General features: G+C 35.0%; 1 protein-coding gene across 1 annotated transcript; it reads left to right on the top strand.

Annotated features, from left to right (window-relative positions):
* Positions 1-820: 820 nt before the first annotated feature.
* LOC141843119 (uncharacterized) lies at positions 821-12,440 on the top strand. Its single transcript, XM_074731152.1, is given in 7 exon segments — positions 821-1,085; positions 1,415-1,460; positions 1,552-1,575; positions 1,578-1,619; positions 2,142-2,301; positions 10,853-11,126; positions 12,084-12,440. Coding segments are annotated over 7 exon segments (792 nt in total). The 5' UTR covers positions 821-1,031; the 3' UTR covers positions 12,276-12,440.
* Positions 12,441-12,754: the final 314 nt, after the last annotated feature.

Genomic DNA, 12,754 nt, shown 5'->3' on the forward strand with positions numbered 1-12,754 from the left:
CATGAATTAGGCATTAAAAATGATATCAGAAACTTATCATAAATAATACAACAATGATATTCACTCATCGACCTAACAATTGAGATCCTTAAACTCCTCTCTTTTTGAAGATATATATATTCTTTAATTTGTTGAATGACTAAGACCCATCAATCGATTTCATCTAAAAGTAATTGATAATTGATGAAACTCAAAATAATATAGAACTATGTCTTTATATACTTGGAACAGTATTCTTAAATGTATTTATGCTCTCAAATTTCAATGTAATACAAGAACAATTAATTTTTAATCATAGAAAACTTTTAATCGATTTTTTAAAAAACTTTTTTTAATTGATTACAATAACGTAGCCATCAATTAAAATTATTTATTCATGACCACATAATCATATCGAATATATTGTTATACTGTAGTAATTGATTCAGTGAACGAATATGATTCGGAGGGACAATATTAGAATAGGATATATAATTTGATACTTTTAAAAATTACCTATGCGATTTGAGAATTTTAGAATTTTATCAACGTGATTCAATTAAATTACCGAAAGGTTTTATTGTTTAGTTGGAACTAAAAAAAAAAAAAATCTCAGTTGATCGTATTGACTCAATAAATTACCGAATCTATAGGCCAATATTTTTGATTGCGATTCCTAATTAGAGAAAAATTCTTATAAATATATCGTAGTTGAGGATCGAACTGTAGGTGTCTGAGTGACAACTTGAATATCCTAAAGCCCCAGAGACTAATTGGAACTCAAACCCGTTAGCAAAGCGTGCATATCAAGTTCGGAGCTTGATTCCGGGTCGATGGATCCGAGCTATCTGTTCCTTTCTCTCACTGGCTTGGGAGACTGCAAAAAGCAGCTGAGACGACGAAAGGGTTGTTAGGGTTCCTCGCGCGGAGAAGAGAGAGGCAATCGGCGAACCGAGATAAAGCTAGAGAGAGCTCGAGATTTTGATCGTTTAGCTACTTATGGTCTCTCTTTCCCTCTTCTTCTCCTCCTGTTGCTGCTGAGGCGACTCCTTATGGAAGACGGATACACCAGCCTTCCAACAAGCCACCTGCTCGGCTCCGTTCCCGTACGCCTTCCTCTTTTCTCTATTCCCATGATAATTGCCTCTCTTATGATTTCTACGTTGGTTTATTATTTAATTCGATATCAGACATCAGATCTTTATTCGAGCATGCCGATGTTTTTTTTTGTAATTGTTTTTCTTCGTAATTTTGTTAGATTTTTCTGCTGATTCGTCTCTGTTCTAGTTTGTAGACTCTCGCTTTTGCATCTTTGAGCTTCTAGTTGAGGACTCTCTAGGCTTGCAAGATCTTCTTTATATTCCTTTCTCTGTTTCGTCCTTTTGCATTCTTTTTCTGTAGCTGGATACATAATCACGCAAATTTCTTTCTCCAGGCTGTGGTTGCTGATGAAAAGACCAATGTCAGTGCGATCCAATCTGGTAATTTATTTTTTTTTCTTACTATAGAACATGCACTTTCATTTCAAAATCTAGTTTTTTTTTACTCACATTTTGTTGGACCTCTTTTCAGCCTCACCTGCAAACTTGCATATCTTTCCCCTCCCAACGGAGGTTATTTGTCACCTGAGAGTCCATATGGTATGCATGTAAAATTAATTTGCCTCATTCTTCTACTCTGTTTACTAGTTCATTGATTCTTTTTTGGTGGCTCATGGATATGGATGGTTTTTTTCTACCTTGTGATCCATAGATACATAGCCACAATAGTTCACAGAATTATCAATAATACACATTGTATTCATAAAATACCTGGAGTTAGGTTGTATAAACTAATGGCAGTTATTCAGGTTTATTATGTTGGATGAGCAATGATAATTGAATTAGATTCTTTACTCAATTATTTATTTGTTAGTGGCAGAATGAGTGTTGATGATTGGAGGTTAGCATTACGTGTTCTTCCAAAATTGAATATTAACCATTCCAGATGCTATCCTACAGAGTAGTTTTGATGTGTTTGTCTAGTTTATGTTATCAGTTACAACATGCTTGTCTATTCACTGGAGCTCTGGTATTGCAATACTTTGTATCGACCTGTGTGTTTCTTCCTGATGCATTTGTTTGTGTCCTTGTGGCTCTGCTCATAGCTTTTCATCCATGCAGTTGGAGATGAACAAGCCACAAACAATTGGAAAGGACTTTTGAGTATTTCATCATACACCTCATATTTCAACGTTGACACTGATGTTGTGGTTGATAGAATCATTAGTTCTGTGTATCCTTTGAATGACTTTTCAAGGAAGATTGATGGTAATCCTGATCTGTGAGTCTCCCTTCTATGCATCTTGATTAACTTGTAGATCGCATAGATCATATGTTTATCATTTAAAATATACCTAACTTATAGTTATTTGACACACTATAATTTCCAATTTAACTGTTATAATAACCAAAATTCTTAATAATCTATAGCCTTGCATAAAGGTTAATTGTTGGTTAAGATCCATCTAGCTAACCTCAAAGAGTTAGAACTTGGAACATACACTTGTTCTTGTTGTACATTGAGTAAACTAAAAAGAAAGAGGAAATGAATGACTAGGTTAGGTACAACTGAAGAAACACTTTAAGTGCATCAATTCTCGGATTTGATTATTTGTGCTTGGATTAGCTAAAGCAGTAATGTGAAAATAAACTAATGTACAATGATGAAAAACCATTGTCATGTTTTTTATTTCTTTCTTAAAACTTTTCCTACTTTACTAGTTACTTTTGAATGTGTCCAAGCTTAGTTTACTAAATATTGCTTGCATGAAATGATGTAGCATGAAGACACTATTGATGTTGAAAAACCTTGGTGCCAAGAGGTTTTCCAAACCTCCAAGACTTACTCCGTACTAAGAAACTTCTCGCCTCCAAGATTTCCTTGTTGTGCCTAATATAGGACCGGAAAGCACGATAGAGGGGGGAGGGTGAATATCGCTCGTTTTAAAATTTATCTTTTTATTTTGAAATTAAATTACTTAGAAATCAAAATGCTGTAGAATTAAAAACAAAAACAAGCTAACACAATTAACTATTTGGTTTATAGTTTAATGATTGCTACTCCAAGTTCTATGATCCCTTGGATTGTTTTCGAATAGGCAATCGACTAATATTCTCCTTTCGAAAAATATTTCGGAAGGGGAGAAAGCCTCGTACAAATGTGGAGAGTATATTACTTTACTATATCTCTATTACAATATAAAATGTAATAAATGAAATGAGTTACTGACAACAATTTAGTAAAGAAGTTTGACGTTTGGTTGTCGGAGAGATTCAGCGTGTAAATGATAGAGCTTGCACGAATAGAATGATGAATGAGAGTTGTGCATAGAGTTGTTCTTTGGAGCTCGATTGTCAAGGTATTTTTATACATTTTATTGGTCGATCTATCCCTCTGATTGGTCGACTAAACCCATTCAGATCTAGTAAATCCGACGCTTGATTTCTACCTTCATTAGTCGGCTAATCCCTTTGATTGGTCGACCAAGGTTCAATGATGCCCGGGTTCGTGTCTAGGTTCATGATCCGAGCAGATCGTATCTCCATGAAATCAAATTGATCGGTCGATCAATCCTCCTTATCGGTCGACTGACCCAATTCTGCCTTATTCGATCGTCTATTTCCATATAGGTTCGGTCGACCGATCCTTGTTATTGGCGGATTGATCCTTTGTTTCCTTTTGGACTTGGATCATATCCTTGTTATCTCTTATGTTTGGTTGACCGAACCCTTTGATCAACTAAAAACTCTGCAAAACAAAGTTAGTGATATAATGATAGTTCTGCAAAATAGAGTTAGTGACAATTTATTTATGCATGCTTTAATCTGACAGTAGGACTGCTTGATCTCGATTTTGAAATTTAGGTTGGTTTCTTAGTGGGATTATTGCTTAACTTTGTTCTCAAAATGATAACACGTCCTCACACCTTTTTAGAAGAACTTCTCTTCTCAAGAGTTTTACCTTACCTGTCAAGCATTCGATCTAGCTGACCTATTTAGATTTTCCTTTGCTTAGTGTCCGATCGACCCACTAGGGCTTCCCTCTTTACTTGATATTCGATCCAGCTGACATATCAAGTGTGTTTGCCTGGTGTTTGACCCTCCTGATCCACTAAGACTTGGCTGTCTAGTGTCCGGTTCTCCTGACTCACTAGGACTTTGCTTGTTAAGTGACCTGCACACTCAATATCAATATTAGATTCACAATGTCTAACTTTAAATCCTTTGCCAGATATACAAAATACAAGTTCAATAATCTCTCCCTTTTTGATGATTGACAACATTGCTTAAAGTTAGAAAAAATACCTTTTCTTAACAAACTTTAAAGTTTAACAAGCTTGAAACTTGACTTAGAAATTAGATTATAGCAAAAAGTTTAAGTTAAACTTGGATCAAGATTTAACTTTAGATTAAGAGTTAAAGTTTTGATAACTTAAAGTAAGTAACATACTTGGCTTTGAGTTGAAAGTTAAAGTCTTGAATTTACCATCTTAAGCTTAACTTTAAGTTCAAGTTTCCTAAGAAAGTTTCAACTCCAACTTTAAACTCATCTCTCTCCCCCTTTCTCCCTCTTTGACACACATCAAAATAGGGACCATTGCAAAAGTTGGGAAATAATTTTCAACAATGTGAAAGATTAAATTTTCAAAATATTTTACAAGGCATTTTCAAGGCATTAATTTTTTAATAAAATTTTCAAAGATACTTTGAAATAATAATGAAGAGTTTTCAATACTTAAGAAATGAATGCACTTAAGATATAGAAGCAAACATGCATGTTGAGTATTCATAGATAATAGTTTCATCACAAAAGGTAAGTCAAACATGCTAGGAGTCAAAGTACTCAAACAAAACATAAGCATAGTGCCTAACAGAATCCAGATATGCATATTTAAATCTAATCAGAAGATGGAGGGCGCTGTTGGTTGATGTGCCAAGCCCAGAGAAAATCGAACATCTTCTGCTACTGTTGCATTGCCTGGTGCTGTTGTAGCATCTCCATCTGCTGCTGCGCGATTGAATTGAATTGTCTGTCAAGCGAGTCAAACCATCTATTGATTCACTGAAACTCCTGTTGAAAGCGAGCATATGGGTCATCTGGCGCTAAAAGAGCTGCTTGAGCATAAACTGGAGGAGGAAGCTCTAGTAGAGGAGTCAAAGGGATGCCATCAGGCTGTGGTTCCTCTTCCTTGGGCTCCTTAGCCTGTGTAATGCATCTGTGTCGTTCCTTGGGCTCTGGCCACTCGTTATCCCAACCAAGGACAACTATTTAATATCTATCTTGTCAAAATGAGTGGATATTGGTTTAACATTACCTATTGCAGTGTTTATGCCCTGAGATCCCAATAATGCAGTAATGATATGACAATAGGCCATGTGAACCTTTCTGGAGGAACTACATCCAGAATAATGAATAATGGTCTTCAACACCCATAGACCTATGTTAATGTCAAGTCAATGTTTAAGATCATGCATAAGAAATAAATGATGGGGTCGAATGATAGTTTTATCCCGAGTGGATAAGGGCAGGATGCAACCTATAATTGCTTTGTAAAAAGCATTGTCCTGTGGTCTTAGATCAATTGAGTCCATAACTTTAGGACGAGGATCCTCAAAGAAGTCAACATACATGAAATCCAAGGTAAGATGAGAGTAGGTCTCGGGATAGTTCGGGAAGCAATAAAAGGTGTCATTAGTATGTCGAGTATGAAGAAATCGAATCATGTCAACATTAAATAAAAAATCTTAACATGCAACCCTAGTTCTATAATTGTACTCGTCAATTTGCTGAAGATTGTGGTAAAATTCAGCACATAGATTAAGATTAACAAAATGTATGCAGTTTAGTAGATCTAACAATGCATAATAGTTGAAAACTACCATCACATTAGGATAGTATGTAGTGAAAAATGATAGGTGTAAGTATCGAGTCCCTATGGAATGAAAAGTCTTGGTTTGAAATGAATGCCTTAGTTCTTTTGTGGGGAACCTAAGGTCTTGGTTGGGGTTCTAGGGACCAACTTGGTCTTGGGTAGCCCAATGTGTTTGACTATAGAATTTATTGAAATAAGTAAAGAAAATTAAGATGGAAATAATGGAAAGATTAGAGTCGTTATCAAGACATTTTCGATGCTTTGGAGGCTTCGGAGGCTTCGGAAGGCTTCAGAGGTTTTGGAGACCTTGGTTTTAGCATTGGAAGAGAGAAATAGAATGCTCGGATTGATGGATTAAGCCTCCCCTCGGCAGTGCTTTTATAAAGTGGGATCAGGACTGATTAGGGTGATTGGTTGATTGATTCCTTTAATGCCTAGTCGATCGATTAGCTTTATCTGTTTCAGGATGATCAATCGACTAAAAGGCCTTATCGGTTGACCGGTAGATGACATCTCTAATCATGGGTCCTCGAGTTGATTTATGAGGCTAATTGGTCGACCTATCCCTAGGGATCGGTCGACCAAGACTTTCATGTCGATTAAACTTACGATCAAACTTTGACCGTGTATGATTAGGGTTTAGGTTTGAACGGTCGATCGATACATGTGTTTGATTGACTGGATGTAACTTTTTGCGAAAAGTAATAAGTTTTCAAATCTTATTTCAAAATAGTAATTTAACTAAAAATTATCCTTAAACAAAATGTCTAATTCTTTTTCGTTGATCCAAATGATATTGATTAATCGTCAAGTCTAGTATGAGTTAGCCATCGTAGTAGTCAATTTATGTTTATATTCCTTTTGGTTCATTTTGATGCACTGATCTACATTGGGAACATGGGGTCAAACTCTAACATCTCACTCCTATCTACGTAGCTCAATACATAAACAAGTTAAAGTTAGGTGTTATGAGATGCAAAGATAGCCTAGATCTAGAGGTATATGAAATCTACGATCATGCTTAGGCTAATTCCATTTTGCACATAAGTAAATAGAATATAGCATAAATCAATTCTATCTATCTACTAGTTTCCTAATTCCTATAGATTTAAGTTGAGTAGTTTGTCAATTTTATTAACATCTCATCCATTCTAACTTATCACTCATGGTTTGATTAATTAGTGATTAGGGGAAAGAAACTTAACCTTGGATTAGATTCAAATTTACTTTTAAGTTAGCTCAGTAAGTATTTTTTAAATCGGTTTCCAATTTATGGCGAGGCTCAGGGGCCTACTTTGGAGCAACCACATTCTAGACAAAGTCGATAATAGAAATTACATACTCAATTAACTTAATTCTAAACTTTGATCTAACTAGTTCAGGATTAGGTGAGTTAGCTTTAGCTAGTTCCACCTACCTAGGTGTACTAGATAGGATACGCCTTATCCAGCTTAGACATGCACTTTTGTTAGACTTTACTAATGTACTATCAACTCATCTAATTCTGATACTATATTGTCAATGTTAGATTATCTTTATTCCTATCTAGCAGTTTTAAATTAAGCATAAAATATAACATTTGAAGCATGAATTAAAATAATCAAATATAGTAAAATTCAAATGCTCCCCCTTAATTAAAGATACAATTTTACTTTTCCCTCCTCCTGGATCACAACTTTGATAACCCATGCTTAGACTCTTTTGTTGGCATGCTTATTTATTAAAAACAAATAGGTTCTATATTGAGTGTTAGATTTGAATCCAAGTCTAGATTTGTTGTACACAATCCTTTGAGTTTCAAGTATCATATTCAGGTATTTGGAGTTTGAAGTAAACTTTTCCAACGTTACCTTAAGTTCTTTAATTTGACCTTTCAAGACAAAATTCTCTTTCTCAAGTTTTTGGACTTAAGTTGAGGTTTCTTCTTGAACTTGGTTAGTTGAAGAATTTAGGTTGATCTACCCCTTAAGGTCTTTTACCTTCTTAAGAAGGGATCTAACCCGTTCATCAAATTTAGCTAACTTATTTGTTAAACATGTAATTATACTATACAATTTATCAACTAAGGTAGAGGTTACCACATTGTCTGAGTCTGACTCGGACTCTGGTTCTAATTCGGATCCGGATCCAATTATTTCCTCCTTTGCTGTTAGTGCTATGAAGTTGGTCTGGTTTGATTCTTTTGATTCTGACTCTAAGGATGATTCATCCCAAGTAGCTTCGAGTGCTTTCTTTTTCCTTAACTTTTTGGGTTTTTCCTCCTTTAGCTTGGGGCATTCAGATTTGTAGTATCCCTTTTCGTTGCATCCGTAGCACGTTACTTCCGATTTGGGCTTGCTTGGTTTACTCTGACCCACTTGCTTGCCTTTTGACTGGATCACTATTTTGATATCTCTTTGATGAAGTCCTCCTTTTAAACATCTTTCGGATTAGGTTTACGATTTCAGAGGTTAAGTCTTCGTCTTCCTCATTCGATTTCGACTGATCTTCTGATTTTAGCTCCGGTTGGGATTTTGATTTTGTTTCTTTACTTTAGACTTGTCCTGCAACTAAAGTTATACCTTTCTCATGTGGATTCAAGTTAGCCTACTTATGTAATTATAATTCACAGAATAATTCGTCTAAGTTTTGGAGAAAAATCCCTAGACACTTTGTATACATCAATCATTGATGCCTACAATGTGTTTCGGAGAAAAGCTTTTAAGACATACCATATAATGCCGTGGTTTTCAACCGTTTGTTCAATTGATGAACTTTGTTTAATATTTCTTTGATCCTTGTTTGTAGTTGATTTGCAAACTCTTCACTTTGCATTGACAGTTAAATAATTGATTTAATAAAAGATCCCTTTTTGTTACCTTTGGATCGGTGGTTCTTTCGTAGAGTTCGATCAATTTATCACAAAGATTTTTGGCACTATCAAATGGTCCTATTCGACTTGGCTCTTCTTTCGTTAGTCCACATTGTAGGGTGTTTACGGCTTGAGTATTGATTTGAGCTTTCTTTTTGATGTCTGAGATACACTTCTAAGGGATCTACGGATTCGTCAATTGGCATTGTGAACCCTTCTTGACGATGATCCATATGTTGATCTTCGTCTTTAGGTAATACTCCATTCACCCCTTCTCATAATTGAAGTTGTCTTTGAAGAGGGGTGGATGAGCGGTGTTGAATCCTTCTTGTTGAGCCATATCCTTTTTGCAAAAAAGAAATATTCCAAGACTTTTTGGGTTTTGGGAAAGTAATGCAATAGATACAAAATAAAAGATTTAAAAATTTATTTTTAGAAAAAGAAATTTTTTTAAAGAGACTCAAAAGGTGGTCAAACCTATTTAGAGCAATTTTGCTTCGATACCAATTATAAGATCGGAAAGCGTGATAGAGGGGGTGAATATTTTAAAATTTATCTTTTTCTTTTAAAATCAGAAATCAGAATGCAACAGAATTAAAAACAAAAACAAGCTAATACAATTAGTTACTTGGTTTATGGTTCAATTGCTACTCCAAGGTCTACGATTCCTTGGATCGTTTTCCGATAGGCAATCAATTAATATTCTCTTTCTGAAAAATATTTCGGAGGCAGAGAAAGCCTCGTACAAATGTAGAGTATAGTACTTCTTTATTATACCTTTATTACAGTATAAAATGCAATAAATGAAATGAGTTACCGACAACAATAGAATAAAGAAGTTTGACGTTTGGTTGTCAGAGAGATTCGGCGTGTAGATGACAGAGCTTGCATGAATAGATTAATGAATGAGAGTTGTGTACAGAGTTGGTCACTGGAGTTTGGCTGTCGAGGTATTTTTATACACTTTTATCGGTCGACTGAACCCAATCAGATCTTGGAAATCCAACGCTTGATTTCTCCCTTTATCAATCAACTAATTCCTCTGATCGGTTGACCGAACTTCAATGATGCCCAGGTTCGCGTCCAGGTTCATGATTTGAGCTGATCGTATCTCCGCAAAATCATCTTGATCGGTTGACTGATCCTCCTTATTGGTTGACTGATCCTCAGGATTTTCTTCACAGCTCGATCCCATCCTATGTTTCCATATAGGTTCGGTTGACCGACCCTTACTATCGGTCGATTGATCCTTTGTTTCCTTTTGGACTTGGATCGTATCCTGGTTGTATAAATCTCTTATGTTCGGTCGACCGAACCTCCTTGTTCTGTCAAGAAGATCATGTAGCACAAAGACACTTATAAAATTGATGTAGCATGGATTTAGCATTTGGACTCTTGATGCTAAATTGATGCAACATAAAGACACTTTGATAACCAACTAATGGTCTGATACCAAATTGATGCAATATCAAATTGAACCCAAACTCATTTTGAATTGGAGCAAAGTTGACATGGAACTAGGGATAAATATTCCATGTAGAAAAACAACAAACTCATTGAGAATGAAATTCACTAAGAATAATATTATTAGGCAATAATTTTAATTACATGAGGTTGAATTTGGGTTCTTTTAAAGACCCCGAACCAGGCAAATTTGAAATAAACCAAAAAACAATTAAGGATATAATTTGCCTCTATACTTAAAGGTCTCACTAAAATTATGAAATAAATCAATTAACAAATTAGGAAATCAAGCTAGATTAATTTACCATTACCAACACTTCCTAAGCTTCTAAATAGAACAATTGCCAAGTTGGACAATTTACAAATAAGGAAAAAATCCAAAGTAACTTGAACCTTTATAAATTTTTTCTACTGTCTAAATACAACATTTACCTACTTGGAACTTCCATTAACATTTATTAAAGTGGAGAACCTACTAATGTAACATAAATTTTAAAACTTTATGAAATTAATTTCTTTGTTTGCATTATGGAATCTAGAATTAACAATCTCAATATTCATGCAATAATGGTTTTTTTAAATACTTCATGCAATTATGGAATCTAGAATTAACAATCTCAATATCCATGCAACTAATACTTCAGGTATGGCCCTGTTTGGATTTCTACTACATTGGTCTTCATTCTTGCTGCCCTGGGAAACTATGCTAGTTATCTGATTCATAAAAGAAGTGAACAAGATGTTGATTGGGAATTTGATGTCAATTATATAAACTGGGCAGCATGTGTGATATATGGGTATGCAGTTGCTGTGCCAGTTGCATTCTACTTCTTGCTTCAGTATTTTGGAGTTACTGCAAGCCTAGTGCGTCTCTGGTGTTTGTGGGGTTACTCTTTGTTCATCTTTATACCCACTTCAGTAAGTTATTCTTTCTTTTCTCCATATCCATACAATTAAATTTATCTTCTTTGCTCCTACTGTATAATTCTTTGATTTGACATGAAACAGCCAAGCCCTAGTATTAAGGTTAGACTTCTTATCGATCATCATATTGAAGCAAGTAAAGATGATGCCACATTTTTTTTTTCATTTAGTATACTGTTGTGCATTAAAATTTGTGAAAATCCATGTTAAAACACACATCTCTCTCTTTCTTCGCACGGACTATAGAGCTTCTTTTCATGGTGTCAATTCGAGTGCCATACTAGGCTGATATTTTCTCAACCATTATCTTCTTCAATGCTTTTGTTTAGTGATTGCTATCCTCTCTTTATCTTATGAGAATGTATGATGAATGTGTGATCTGCAACTAATGAAGAAAGAATCTTGGTCTCTCTCTTTTTTTATTGACCAACAATTTATTGATTCAATTTGGTGGGATTTTTCATTTAGCAATCTATTGCATCTCTAGCACCAACCAAATATCTGAGGAATATATACTTTTTGCATCTATTGTGACAGAGCCACTTCAGTTTGCTAAACCATTCTCCAAGAGATTATGAGGCAGTGACCTGATAGTTTATTGTCATTGGAAATTTTTGCTAAAGTAGGAAAATTAGGATATGATTGTGTAAATGTAAAGATAATAATGGTCTGATATGGTTTGATTGATAGAAGACCCACAAAGGCTGCTAATATACCTGTTTTGTCATGCTCAGAGTAATAACAATAGCTACGCACTTAGAATCAGATTGAATGTACACTAAGGTTTTCTTGGCCAAAGCATGGCTTTAACACTTATTTGTTTGGAGTGCAATTATGGTGGATCTCAATGCAATTTCAAAATTATACTGTTATTCTATTGCATTTTTTGATGGTTTTCCTTTTCAAAGTTCTTGTATGAGTGATACGGGCTTCTTTTGAACTATCCACTAGTTGTTCTTGCTTGTTCCTTGGGAGCTCTTTAGGTGGATCATTATTATTCTTGCTGGTTCTGCATCGTCTTGGTTCATCTATCTGAACCTGAAGATTTCTACCGAGGGGCGTGATATGATGCTTCTTGTTGTCAGCGCCGTGGTGTTACAATTTGCCTTGGCACTTTTCATCAAAATTTTCTTCTTTGCATAGAAAACTTGTCTTGAGGTTCTTTTTCAGAGCATTTATAGTTAAACACTTAAATTCTGGGTAATGGACGCATGGACTGTATTTTGAATTGTGTAATCATATGGTGATTTGCATGCTGCTAATAACTCTTGATGACTTGTTCAAATTCCAGAATTTTTGAACGTACAATCTCTTGATACTTTTGTAGTATCCTTGAACAAGATCAAGCAGTGGCATGAATCTTTTCTGATCCTGTTTTGTCCGTCAGGTGAGATGCTTAGCTGAAATTATTCCTTGGACTCATTCTCACTTGGTGAGTGTGTCCGGTTCATAAAATATCCTATAATCTCAGGCTTATCTTTACAAATAGAATTTTTTTTGGCAACAGTAATAATTTAAATCTGCGGTATAAACTCACCAAACTGCAGTCTGGTTTACCTACTGTTAGTACTTTGTATAGCTTTTTGATTGTTGTAGTGAATTTTAACATATGAGTTGTGCTT

This window comes from Curcuma longa, chromosome 12 (genome assembly GCF_044706935.1).
Source record: "Curcuma longa cultivar G26 ecotype Majalengka, Jawa Barat chromosome 12, ITB_CL_G26_1.1, whole genome shotgun sequence".
In the NCBI taxonomy this organism is placed as follows: domain Eukaryota; kingdom Viridiplantae; phylum Streptophyta; class Magnoliopsida; order Zingiberales; family Zingiberaceae; genus Curcuma; species Curcuma longa.